This window comes from Eschrichtius robustus, chromosome 6 (assembly GCF_028021215.1).
Source record: "Eschrichtius robustus isolate mEscRob2 chromosome 6, mEscRob2.pri, whole genome shotgun sequence".
NCBI lineage: Eukaryota > Metazoa > Chordata > Mammalia > Artiodactyla > Eschrichtiidae > Eschrichtius > Eschrichtius robustus.
This window is the reverse complement of record NC_090829.1, coordinates 112,253,345-112,268,126: the sequence shown is the minus strand read 5'-3', so window position 1 is coordinate 112,268,126 and position 14,782 is coordinate 112,253,345. Positions and strand designations below refer to the sequence as shown.

The 14,782-nt window shown below is 36.0% G+C and overlaps 1 protein-coding gene across 1 annotated transcript in view; it reads right to left on the bottom strand.

Moving 5' to 3' along the window:
* The window catches only part of GBE1 (1,4-alpha-glucan branching enzyme 1), a 291,409-nt gene that overhangs the window by 4,064 nt on the left and 272,563 nt on the right, over positions 1 to 14,782 (bottom strand). Inside the window, exon 15 of the mRNA XM_068546910.1 lies at positions 11,579 to 11,696. Within this exon, the coding sequence (XP_068403011.1) occupies positions 11,579 to 11,696 (118 nt within the window). The remainder of the gene's footprint in view (positions 1 to 11,578; positions 11,697 to 14,782) is intronic.

Sequence of the window (14,782 nt, the reverse complement as noted above, 5' to 3'; positions counted from 1 at the left end):
AGTATATAAATCAGTGTTCTTAGTAGTTAGGAAGTGACTACCAATTATACTAAAGGACTTAAGATAATTAGAGCTAATCCTTATGATGAGACAATTACAGACATGAACAATTTGGGGACTCTATAATTTAGTGCTAATATTGGCTCTGTAAATCTCAATTTACAATTTTAATTCTATAAATAGTTTTGATTCATACGGCAAAAGAAATATGAACATATTTTAAGTAGATTTAAACATAAATGCTTATATTTAAATACGAACAACTCATATTTAAGTATATGTATATAGAAACCATTTAGTACACACATCACAAATAAAATATGCTGATAAACATGTTCACTAGGCCCACTTACTAACCATTAGGCCGTAAACATTTTGTAGCTAGGATCACATGAAGAACATGTGAGACAGCGTAATGTAGAGCCATGAATTTCATTTTTTCTAGCTATCTTTACAGTCCATTCTTCACAAGGAATCAGAATGCCGCATTATAATCCAGTTCATTTATTAAGAGAGTCAAAATGCATGCTAATCTACCCAGTTACTTTGACTACCTTAATGACTTAATCACTATGCAAACCATTAGTATAGCTCAAAAAATAACTGACCACACAATAATCTACTATATTATGTCATCCAGGCAAAGTATTATGTTCTTCTAGGGTCAAAATTGAGTTACAAAGATTAATTACACAATTTTTGCAAACAACCTGTCAAAAATTTGAAAACAGAAAATTTGAAAATAACTTTAAATAAAAAATACTTAAAAGGCAAATTTTGAAATGTTCTTAGAAATTGTAAAAGTTAGCAATAGCACATAATCAGAGTGATAACATCATTTGATGAAAAGGGCATTAGACCCTTAACAATCTATATATATACACTTGTCATAAAAAAATCAAAAATTATTTTGAAAAATAAGGGTGACATATAAAATAATTTTACTTTTCACATACATGCTTTAGTTCATAAAATATTTTCTAAGAAAAAAATCTTATTAATGTAGAAGTATATATTATCTCATTTAATTTAGAATATGAAAAAGAGTAAACTCTAAGAATCAAAATTGATTTTGTCTGAAAAAAAACTAAACATTTTCATAATTCTGGATAGAGCAAAAAACATTTCCCAACTTAATTTATATTTTCAATGCCTACAACTGAGCAACAAGAAAGATACCTCTATGCCAAATGCCCTATTTAAACTAAAAGTCTACCTTTGAATCACTAAATTTAGAATGGGAATAAACAGATCTACTTCTTAAGGATAAGGAGATTAATAGGCAAAGTAATAGATGCTGAAACTATTGCTTTATTCACATTTCACCATTAAGACTGCTTAAGTTATTGTAAAGGAATCTAATTCATTTCAGGTTCAATAATCTCTGCTCTTCCATTTGTGCCATGGAATTTGAATTTATGAATCAGAAAAGAGAAAGAGAGCACCCCTGCCCCTCCTCGTGCACTGATTAAGATATAGGTTAACATAAGTTCCTATATCAGGAACCAAAATATAGAGAAATCATTATGCTAAAATAGAGTTCCAAAAACTGTCAGTAAAGAAGAATGGAAAAGTTCTGCCCTATACCTTCTTGGCATTTGTGAGATACTCCGACCTTAGCATATACGTTTCAACAGTAGTACACATGCAGTTCTCCTCTGGCTTCACAGTTTCAACTGATGGAGCATATAAAGAAGACATCGGGATGGTACCTGGTGATGCTGCATATATGACTATAGCATATATGACTATTTTAAGATTCCTTTGAGCTCTGTTTGTTGCTATCTTTGAAAACAGATTTGACACTTAATCAGCAGATCCTTTGGATTATTGAGCTTGCAAATTAAGCTTTGGCAAATACAGTGTACTAGTTATGATAGACAGAAATTTCATGGAAAAGAAAAAAACTTACATTTTTTTCTCCCCTTCCCTCTTTATTCAAGGCATGTGGGAGGCAGAAGGTGGTCGAATGAGACCTAGAGCACTTAGGGTTATGTTCAAGAAACCTGATTGGATCCCAGCGCATATTGATCAGTTTAATAAAGAGTTCCATTATGATGATGCATTCTTATATTAGGTATGTATATTAATGTAATTTTTTTCTTTGGCTCTTTGAAGGATAACTCTGGTAAGAACGAATCTGTTTTATTGGATTTTCAGGTCTACTTGGGCTCCCTTATTCTTTTAAAAAATTTTATTATATTATTTTATTGTGTTAATATAAATTATTACAAAAATCACAATGTCATATACAAAAATATATGAAATACTATAATGAATATTTTAGGTACACATACCTTGCTTAAGAAATTATCCCTAACCACCAACCAATTTTTTTCTTAATTGAAGTACAGTTGATTTATTGGGTTCCCTTATTTTTACATTAAAACCAGTGATCACTTCATCTGGAGTCTAAAGACTTATTTAAAATGAGTCATTCCTAGATTGGTTCAAGATGGCAGAGTAGAAGGACATGCACTCACTCCCTCTTGCAAGAGCACTAGAACCACAACTAATTGCTGAACAATCATCGACAGAAAGACACTGGAACTCACCAAAAAAGATACCCCACATCCAGAGACAAAGGAGAAGCCACAATGAAATGGTAGGAGGGGCGCAATCATGATAAAATCAAATCTCATAACCACTGGGTGGGCAACTCACAAACTGGAGAACAATTAAACCACAGAAGTCCACCTACTGGAGTGAAGGTTCTGAGCCCTACGTCAGGCTTCCCAACCTGGGGTCCAGCAATGGGAGGAGGAAACCCCAGAGAACTGGACTTTGAAGGCCAGTGGGATTTGATTGCAGGACTTCGACAGGACAGGGGGGAAACAGAGACTCCACACTTAGAGGGCACACACAAAGTAGTGTGCACACCAGGACCCGGGGGAAAGAGCAGTGACCCCATAGGAGACTAAACCAGACCTACCTGCTAGGGTCCGGAGGGTATCCTGCAGAGGCAGGGGGTGGCTGTGGCTCACCACGGGGACAAGGACACTGGCAGCAGAAGTTCTGGGAAGTATTCATTGGCTTGAGGCCTCCAAGAGTCTGCTATTAGCCCCACCAAAGAGCCTGCAGGCTCCAGTGCTGGGTCACCTCAGGCCAAACAACCACCAGGGAAGGAACACAGCCCCACCCATCAGCAGACAAGCGGATTACAGTTTTACTGAGCTCTACCCACCAGAGCAACACCCAGCTCTACCCACCACCGGTCCCTATCATCAGGAAGCCTGCACAAGCCTCTTAGATAGCCTCATCCACCAGAGGGCAGACAGCAGAAGCAAGAAGAGCTACAAACCGGCAGCCTGCAGAATGAAAACCACAATGACAGAAAGATAGACAAAATGAAAAGGCAGAGGACTATGTCCCAGATGAAGGAACAAGATAAAACCCCAGAAAAACAACTAAATGAAGTAGAGATAGGCAACCTTCCAGAAAAAGAATTCAGAATAAATATAGTGAAGATGACCTAGGACCTTGGAAAAAGAATGGAGACAAGAATCAGGAAGATGTAAGAAATGTTTAACAAAGACCTAGAAGAATTAAAGAACAAACAGACAGAGATGAAAATACAATAACTGAAATGAAAAATACACTAGAAGGAATCAATAGCAGAATAACTGAGGCAGAAGGACAGATAAGTGACCTGGAAGACAGAATGGTGGAATTCACTGCCGCAGAACAGAATAAAGAAAAAAGAATGAAAAGAAAGGAAGACAGTCTAAGAGACCTCTGGGACAACATGAAATGCACAAACATTTACATTATAGGGGCCCCAGAAGGAGAAGAGAGAGAGAGAGAAAGGACCTGAGAAAACATTTCAAGACACTATAATTGAAAACTTCCGTCACATGGGAAAGTAAGTAGCCACCCAAGTCCAGGAAGTGCAGAGAGTCCCAGGCAGGATAAATCCAAGGAGAAACACGCCAAGGCATATAGTAATCAAACTGACAAAAATTAAAGACAAAGAAAAATTATTAAAAGCAACAAGGGAAGAATGACAAATAACGTACAAGGGAACTCCCATAAGGTTAACAGCTGATTTCTTAGCAGAAACTTTGCAAGCCAGAAGGGACTGCTACAATATATTTAAAGTGATGAAAGAGAACAACCTACAACCAAGAATACTCTACCCAGCAAGGATCTCATTGAGATTGGATGGCGAAATCAAAAGCTTTACAGACAAGCAAAAGCTAAGAGAATTCAGCACCACCAAACCAGCTCTACAACAAATGCTAAAGGAACTTCTCTAAGTCGGAAACACAAGAGAAGAAAAGGACCTACAAAAGCACCCCCAAAACAATTAAGAAAATGGTAATAGGTACATACATATTGATAATTACCTTAAATGTGCATGGATTAAATGCTCCAACCAAAAGACACAGGCTCGCTGAATGGATACAAAAACAAGACGTATACCTTATGCTGTCTACAAGAGACCCATTTCAGACCTAGGGACACATACAGACTGAAAGTGAGGGGATGGAAAAAGATATTCCATGCAAATGGAAATCAAAAGAAAGATAAAGTAGCAATACTCATATCAGATAAAATAGACTTTAAAATAAAGAATGTTACAAGAGACAAGGAAGGACACGACATAATGATCAAGGGATCAATCCAAGAAGAAGATATAACAATTATAAATATATATGCACCCAACATAGGAGAATCTCAATACATAAGGCAAATGCTAACAGCTATAAAAGGGGAAATTGACAGTAACACAATATTAGTGGAGGACTTTAACACCTCACTTACACCAAAGGACAGCTCATCCAGAGAGAAAATTAATAAGGAAACACAAGCTTTATATGACACAATAAACCAGATAGATTTAATTGATATTTATAGGGCATTCCATCTGAAAACCGCAGATTACACTTTCTTCTCAAGTGCACATAGAACATTCTCCAGGATAGATCACATCTTGGGTCACAAATGAAGCCTCGGTAAATTGAAGAAAACTGAAATTGTATCAAACTTCTTTTCTGACCACAATGCTATGAGATTAGAAATCGATTACAGGGAAAAAAACGTAAAAAACACGAACATATGGAGGCTAAACAATACGCTACTAAGTAACCAAGAGATCACTGAAGAAATCAAAGAGGAAATCAAAAAATACCTAGAGACAAATGACAAGGAAAACACGATGACCCAAAACCTATGGGATGCAGCAAAAGCAGTTCTAAGATGGAAGTTTATAGCAATACAATCCTACCTCAAGAAACAAGAAAATTTTCAAATAAACAATCTAACCTTACACCTAAAGGAACTACAGAAAGAAGAACAAACAAAACCCCAAAATTAGTAGAAGAAAAGAAATCATTAAGATCAGAGCAGAAATAAATGAAATAGAAACAAAGGAAACAATAGCAAAGATCAATAAAACTAAAAGCTGGTTCTTTGCAAAGATAAACAAAATTGATAAACCTTTAGCCAGACTCATCAAGAAAAACAGGGAGAAGACTCAAATCAATAAAATTAGAAATGAAAGAGGACAAGTTACAACAGACACTGCAGAAATACAAAGCATCCTAAGAGACTACTACAAGCAACTCTATGCCAATAAAATGGACAACCTGGAAGAAATGGACAAATTCTTAGAAAGGTATAACCTTCCAAGACTGAACCAGGAAGAAGCAGAAAATATGAACAGACCAATCACAAGTAATGAAATTGAAACTGTGATTAAAAATCTTCCAACAAACAAAAGTCCAGGACCAGATGGCTTCACAGGTGAATTCTATCAAACATTTAGAGAAAAGCTAACACCCATCCTTCTCAAACTCTTCCAAAAAATTGCAGAGGAAGGAACACTCTCAAACTCATTCTACAAGGCTACCATCACCCTGATACCAAAACCAGAAAAAGATACTACAAAAAAAAAAAAAAAAAATTACAGACCAATATCACTGATGAATATAGATGCAAAAATCCTCAACAAAATACTAGCAAAGAGAATCCAACAGCACATTAAAAGGATCATACACCATGATCAAGTGGGGTTTATCCCAGGGATGCAAGGATTCTTCAATATATGCAAATCAATCAATGTGATACACCATATTAACAAATTGAAGGAGAAAAACCATATGATCATCTCAATAGATGCAGAAAAAGCTTTTGACAAAATTCAACACCCATTTATGGTAAAAACTCTCCAGAAAGTGGGCATAGAGGGAACCTACCTCAACATAATAAAGGCCATATATGACAAACCCACAGCAAACATCATTCTCAATGGTGAAAAACTGAAAGCATTTCCTCTGAGATCAGGAAAAAGACAAGGATGTCCACTCTCACCACTGTTATTCAACATAGTTTTGGAAGCCCTAGCCCTGTCAATCAGAGAAAACAAAGAAATAAAAGGAATACAAAATGGAAAAGAAGAAGTAAAACTGTCACTCCTTTCAGAGGACATGATATTATACATAGAAAATCCTAAAGATGCCACCAGAAAACTACTAGAGCTAATCAATGAATTTGGTAAAGTTGCAGGATATAAAACTAATGCACAGAAATCTCTTGCATTCCTAGACACTAACAACAAAAGATCAGAAAGAAAAATTCAGGAAAGAATTCTACTCACCATTGCAACAGAATGAATAGAATACCTAGGAATAAACCTATCTTAGGAGGTAAAAGACCTGTACTCAGAAAACTATAAGACACTGGTGAAAGAAATCAAAGATGACACAAACTGATGGAGAGATATACCATGTTCTTGGATTGGAAGAATCAATATTGTGAAAATGACTATACTACCCAAAGCAATCTACAGATTCAATGCAGTCCCTGTAAAAATACCAATGGCATTTTTTACAGAACTAGAACAAAAAATCTTAAAATTTGTGTGGAGACACAAAAGACCCTGAATAGGCAAAGCAATCTTGAGAAAAAAAAAAAATGGAGCTGGAGGAATCAGTCTCCCTGCCTTCATACTATACCACAAAGCTACAGTAATCAAGATAATATGATACTGGCAGAAAACCAGAAATAAAGATCAGTGGAACAGGATAGAAAGCCCAGAGATTAACTCACGCACCTATGGTCAACTAACCTATGACAAAGGAGGCAAGGATATACAGTGGAGAAAAGACAGTCTCTTCCATAAGTGGTGCTGGGAAAACTGGACAGCTACATGCAAAAGAATGAAATTAGAACACTCCCTAACACCATACACAAAAAAAACCCCAAAATGGATTAAAGACTTACTTAAGTGTAAAACCGGACAGTATAAAACTCTTAGAGGAAAACATAGGAAGAACACTCTTTGACATAAATCACAGCAAGATCTTTTTTGACCCACCTCCTAGAGTAATGGAAATAGAAACAAAATAAACAAATGGGCCTAATGAAAGTTAAAAACTTTTGCACAGCAAAGGAAACTATAAACAAGACAAGAAGACAACCCTCAGAATGGGAGAAAATATTTGCAAACAAATCAACGGACAAAGGATTAATCTCCAAAATATATAAACAGCTCATTTAGCTCAATATTAAAAAAACAAACAACACAATCCAAAAATGGGCAGAAGACCTAAACAGACATTTCTCCAAAGAAGACATACAGATGGCTAAGAGGCACAAGAAAAGCTGTTCAACATCACTAATTATTAGAGAAATGCAAATCAAAACTACAATGAGGTATCACCTCACACTGGTTAGAATGGGCATCATCAGAAAATCTACAAACAATACATGCTGCAGAGGGTGTGGAGAAAAGGGAACCCTCTTGCACTGTTGGTGGGTATGTAAACTGGTACATCCACTATGGAGAACAGATGGAGGTTCCTTAAAAAACTAAAAATAGAATTACCATATGACTCAGCAATCCCACTACTGGGCATATACCCAGAGAAAACCATAATTCAAAAAGACACATGCACCCCAATGTTCATTGCAGCACTATTTACAATAGCTAGGTCATGGAAGCAACCTAAATGTCCATTGACAGACAAATGGATAAAGAAGATGTGGTATATTTGTACAATGGAATATTACTCAGCCATAAAAAGTCACGAAATTGGATTATTTGTATAGGTGTGGATGGACCTAGAGAGTGTCATACAGTGAAGTAAGCCAGAAAAAGAAAAACAAATATTGTATATTAACACATATATGTGGAATCTAGAAAAATGGTACAGATGAACCTGTTTGCAAAGCAGAAATAGAGACACAGATGTAGAGAACAAATGTAAGGACACCAAGGGGGAAAAGCAGGGCGTAAGTGTTGGGGGGTGTGATGAACTCAGTGATTGGGATGGACACATATACACTAATATGCATAAAATAGATAACTAATAAGAACCTGCTGTATAGCACAGGTAACTCCACTTCGCTGTACAGTAGAAAGTAGCACAACACTGGAAAACAGCTATACCCCAATAAAAAAACATAAAAAATTTTAAAAAATAAAATGAGTCAGTCCTAAAGCATCAGTAGTTATCGGAAACAAGATGTTGCTGCTGAGAAGACAGGGCCAATCTTTACCTTTTGACCGAGTTGGATCAGAATTCTATTACAGGCAGTGTTGAAGCTCTATTCTATTTCTCATGTGCTTGCAGTACTGTATTCCTCTACCTGGTATGGAGACTTATCTGACCTTCTCCATTCCACCTGCTAATTTAGAACTGCACAGTCCATATTTGGAAGATCAATTCAATTAGTGCTTGAAAAGTAATCTCCTGACTGTTGCTGCCACTGGTTACTTGGCTTGTTTTAATTATAACAGAATATCTTTGCTCTTAAAAAATCAAAAGGATGTCAAGATATTTTTTGCCCACCCTCAAAGATTGCAAGCCCTCGCCTAAGATGATAATTTTTCCAAAATTGGGAGAATATCCTCAAAGCACCTAGTGTCTTGACATGCTTAAAATACCTAAATAATTATTGAATAGCCACAACAATAGTAACTTTTGAATACATGTGCAGTAGCATTTTGCAGTTTCCCCAAAGCTTGGCTATGTTAATTAATTTATGCCTCGCAAGAACCTCTTGCTGTAGGCAGGATACTATTATTAATCCTCACTATGCAGACAGGGAAACTGAGGCACAAAAAGATCAAATTACTCAAGTTCTCATAGCTGGTAAATGGCAGGCTGGGGACTTGATCCCAAATTCCCTGCCATGACATTTTGTGGTCTTTTTTACTATATTACCAGGCTTCCCTCCCCAGGAGAACCCTCTTTGGATACATGAACCTTTAGGAAAGTGGGCTATATAACATTTTTGCTATCTGAAACTTTCAAAACCCTTTCAGTCTAGTTCAACTGGTTCAAGTTCAGCTTTATCACAAGTGGGTGCTACTTCTCCATGACTCCTCTTTATGAGCTGTCACCTTCCCTAACCCCTCAGGGGTCTCTAACTCTTTTGGTTATTTCAGAGCTTTAAGATCATTTTCTTATTCATTTCAGAAACTATTTGTATCAGTCTTATTTTACATGTCAAAACTGAATGTTCTGACAAACTACAGCAATCATTCTTTGGAGATAGAATCCACTAGCAGCTCTGAGCCCTCCCTCTTGAAAATACACATCAATCTAGATCTCTATCTAAGCCATATCAACATCATCATCAACACCCCACCTCAACACACACATAGGGTAACACCTAGGTTTCCCAAGGCTACTGACTTTCCTCAGAGCTGATAATCAACAACTTAATCTTGCTCATCCCTGCTCGTTTTATTTATTTTATGCCACTGTCTTTGACATATATAATATGGCAGCTCACAAAGTAAGGTGCTGGTACCACCCTAAGAGCTGGGAATATAGTAGAAAAATGGAGGAGCCAGGGGTACCAAACAGATTCTCATGCTTGACTTTTACCCAAACTTAAAAAAAAGATGAGAGAATTTAACAGCAATGATAAAGCCATACATTTGTGGGATACATCCTGGCCTCACATAAGTGAAACAAATCTTTTCTTTTTCTTTTTTTCTTTTTTCTTTATTGGAGTATAATTGCTTTACAATGTTGTGTTAGTTTCTGCCCCACATTGAAGTGAATCAGCCATACGCATACACACATCCCCTCCCTCTTAGACCTCTCTCCCCCCATCATCCCACCCAACTAGGCCATCACAGAGCACCGAGCTGAGCTCCCTGTGCTATACGGCAGGTTCCCACTAGCTACGTATTTTATGCATGGTAGTGTATTTATGTCAAACTTTACCTCCCAATTCATCCCACCCTCCCCTTACTCCCTCCATGTCCGCACGTCGATTCTCTATGTCTGCCTTTCTATTCCTGCCCTGCAAATAGGTTCATCTGTGCCATTTTTCTAGATTCCACATACATGTGTTAATATACGATATTTGTTTTTCTCTTTCTGACTTAAATCTTAATCCAAGACCTTTTATTGTGAAACAAACAAAAAAATGCAGATCTGAGACAGAGAGAAGAGGGAAGAGGAAGAAAGATAGATATATGACTAGTCAGGAAAAGGAAAACATATATAATGCAGATGTGGACTTGGCCATAAATTAAATGAAGAATTCCTCCAAATCTGCAGAGCTTCTAAATTCTACATTAACATTTTTTTTTTATTGAGATATAGTTGATTTATAATATTAGTTTCAGGTGTACAACATAGTGATTCAAAATTTTTATATATTATACTCCATTTATAGTTATTATAAAATATTGGCTATATTCTCTGTGCTGTACAATATATCCTTGCAGCTTATTTATTATATACATAGTAGTTTGTACTTCTTAATCCCTCCCCCATCCTGCTGCTACCCCCTTCCCTCCCCACACTGGTAACCACTAGTTTGTTCCTTATATCTGTGACTCTATTTCTGTTTTGTTATATTCATTTGTTTATTTTTCAGATTCCACATATAAGTGATAACAAACAGTATTTGTCTTTCTCTGTCTGACTTATTTCACCAAGCATAATACCCTCCAGGTCCATCCATATTGTTGCAAATGGCAAAATATTATTCTACATTTTTAAAAGAAATTAAATTTAGTAGTTTAAAGCAATATTCTTTCATTGTGTCAACATCACAAAGTAAAAGTTAGTTAATATAATACAACACTCTACTCAGTAATATAAGGAAACCAGAGAATTTTATAACTAGAATGAATTCAGTCATCAATAACTACATGAAAGAAAAAAATGTATATATAGATTCTTTTAAGGTGTTTTAAACTTCATTAGATAACCAATAATGTAGAAATCTGCTTAATGTAAAATATTACAGAGAAAGCAAGAACAGAAGGAAAGTAAATTGTATAAAAATAGAAATATTCATAATAGAAAGAAAACTAAAATGTGCCTTCCTCTTATTTTTTGAGAAATAATTTTTAATCCTATTAATATTCAAATTTCCTCAATTGTCAGCTAAATATCCTTTATTATTTGTTTTTCCAAAACCCAGTTCAGTCTAGCACCACACGTTGCATCTATTTTTTTTAGGGCAATCCTCTTTCCCTACTCCCTGCCTTGTCTGCATGTTGCTTACTTGTTGAAGAGTTGTTTCCTTGGACAAAAACACATCATTTTGAAAATACAGAATTAAATTTAAATGAAATGAAAAATACCTTAAAAATCTTACTTACCAAAAGAGAATAGGGATGGTTATTATGTTCAAAAGGTTTAGAAAAGAAATCGGTATCGTGGTCCAGTCTCTGGTGTCCTCCATATTCCGCTGCATCTGAATCTAGCACAATTTTGTACGTACAGTTCTTAAGGAATCACAACGGTTTAGGAGTTGAATGAGACATTATAAAACATTTCTGAGACAGGATTTAAAAGCGAGTATTTTGAAAACTGTTTAATGATGATTTGTGCTATGTTCTCATTTCTTCTCTAAGATTTCTGAGTTTGAGTTTATCATGTTTGAAAGGGGCTTTATAGGCTATCTAGTCCACACACCCATGGGATCCTTGTTATCCTTTTATCACAGCTCGTCACATGATCATCCATACCTATTAATGAAGAATCTACTTTCCTCTTCATGTAACTAATTCCATTTGTTAGAAATTCTTCTCCATATTGAACAGAATTTTGATTTCTTGGGACTTTTTCTACCCAGAACAGCCATAAAGAATAAGTTCAAAATACAGTAATTCTCAAACATTTAACAATAGCTATTTTGTCTCCATGTGTCCTCTGCATACATAACTAAATACTTACTAAATGTAATCCCAGAACCTTTGATCATTACTCATTTGATATGGCTTTTTACTATTTCCCCATCTCTGAATTCATTGCAGTTTGCTAGATCCTGGATGATAAAGTGAGGAACACAGAAGTGAACTAAGGGTCCATGTGTGGTCTGAAGACCAAGTAGGCTTAGTCTTTCCCCTTGGTTACAAGCAGCATGTTTCTAATAATGCACAAGATCATGCAAACATACTATCCATCATGCCACAGGTGGATTCATGTTGCAGTCATGTGATCTGCTACAACTTAACATCTGATTTTTCACAATGAGCTATTATGCATGTTAGCATTATTGTATTTATAACAAAATAACAGCTATGGTTATTATGTTCAAACTTATGCTCAGAAAGTCTAGAAATGATACTTGATTAAAAAATCCACAAGTAAATATAAATGGGTACCTAGAAATTTAAGTTTCTTCTAGCCTAAGGAGGGAGACAGATAGGTGTCTAGGTGCTTTGTATTTTCTTTTCCTCGTATATAAATATTTAATCTCAGAAACGTTTGTATATTTTCATTACAGCTAAAGTTATCACATTAAAAGTACATGGGAAAAAAAAAAGTGCATGCGGATAACAAACTATGACCATCATTTTCATGCCTAGGGGACCTCTGTTTGGGTAAGAGATGCAAATGGACGCACCACAGGAACTTTTGCTGGGAGTGGTGGCGCCATTTCAGTCAATCCAGGTCAGCCTACTCTGATGCAAATTTTGACTAATACTGTAATCAGCATGTTACTGTGTTTAAAAGAGAGGGAGAGGGAGAAAGACTGAGTTCAAAAGATGTCTACTGGGCACAAGCTCATTCATTCTAAAGTCACTCAATAGAGCTGCACATGATTTGAGCATATGGATTTATTTAATGGGGAAATACGGACAGTGAAAATAAATCATTAGGGGCATGGTAAATAAATGAAGCATTGTGGAATGAAAGGAACTACTAAAGTAGAAGCTTAGCTTTGGTTCTTCATCCTAGTTCATTAAATACTTTCACAGTCTTCAAAAAGCATTAAACAAAAACAAAAGGAGTACAATACAGTTTAGAGAATAATGACCTAGAATCCTTTCTAAAACACTTGAAATACAGTATCAATTATTAAATTATTGGTTAACAGCATAGATTATTGGTAGTTGTGACTGAAGACAGCAAGTATATCATGAAAAGCACTGATTCCCAGCCTGTGGGTTGATAATCACTGGTCATTGTGTTATAAGGGTCTCACGGAATGAGTAATTATGTTATTAAAATGGCTGGGATTCTATATGTACATTGTCTGAAGACTAAATTATGTTATTATACCCATTTGGTACTGTATTTCAAAGAATGTGCACTTTTTTGATGAATGAGATATAAATTCATTTAAAAAGTCACAGAATTTGTAGTAAGTTTTTTGATATGTTTTCTCAATCAAGGATACCGAAAGAACAGTTGTTACATAAGAACCAATTTCTTTTTGACATTGAAAGGGATCATCACACTGAAAATGGTTAGAATCTACTCACTTAATCTATAATTTATAGCTATAAAGAAAAAGCTTACAAAAGCCATAAAGTTTCAAAATATCAGTTTAGACATATTTCTCTGATCTATAATTTAAAGAAAAAAATTCTGCTGTGGCCACTTTTGGAATTCCCCAGCCCTGTGTCTCTATTACCCAGGGGATACAACCACGTCCTTTAGAAAACACAACCCTTAAACTCCAGAAATTCCAACAATTTAAAACACTAGATTAAAAGTAATGATTGCGAAAGAGCTTTATAATTGTGAATTACTACAACATACTACTCAAGTGTCAACTTAAAAAATGCACAATGTGAGAGTTGCGAGTTAAGTTTTATTTGGGGCAAAATGAGGACTGCAGCCTGGGCGACAGCATCCCAGATAGCTCTGAGAAACTGCTCCAAAGAGGCAGGGGGGAAGGTCAGTATATATGCGATTTTGGTGAAGGGGGAATACCTGCAATCACACACATATTTTTTTGCAGAAAGTTTCTGCTAGTCATGGGGAGCAGTCGTTGCCATGAAGGATTTTAGTGCTTTTCTAAATATGAGGAAATATAAGAATTGGGCTCATAAAATCGGCTCCTGAAAATATCTAACCATCTGAAGCCCTGTTCTGCCAGTTTTTCCCAGAGCACAGGGTGCCTCATTTCTGCTCTCCACCTGAACTCCTTTCAGGGGGTGTTGAAAGTCAGCAGACGCAGCAACTCATGATTTAATCCTTGTAGACGTAGATGGCAAGTGCCAATGGAAAATGCCAATTCATAGTTGACACAAAAATCAGGAAACCCCATCTTTTAGGAACACTGCTTAGCATAAACATGTTTAAAGAGGTTATCTGGGCAATTGGATTTTTGTTTTTCTCTTCTCTCGCTCAGGCATTCCCTCACTCCCTCTTTCTCATGTACATGTGAGCACACACAAACACACACAAATACACAGACACACATAGATACACACATGCACGTGACGTGGGACCCACACAGCACCAATACCCCTACAGAATTTGTAGTAAGTTTTTAAATATATTTTCTCCATCAAAGATACTGAAAGAACAATTGTTATATAAGAACCAATTTCTTTTTGACATTGAAG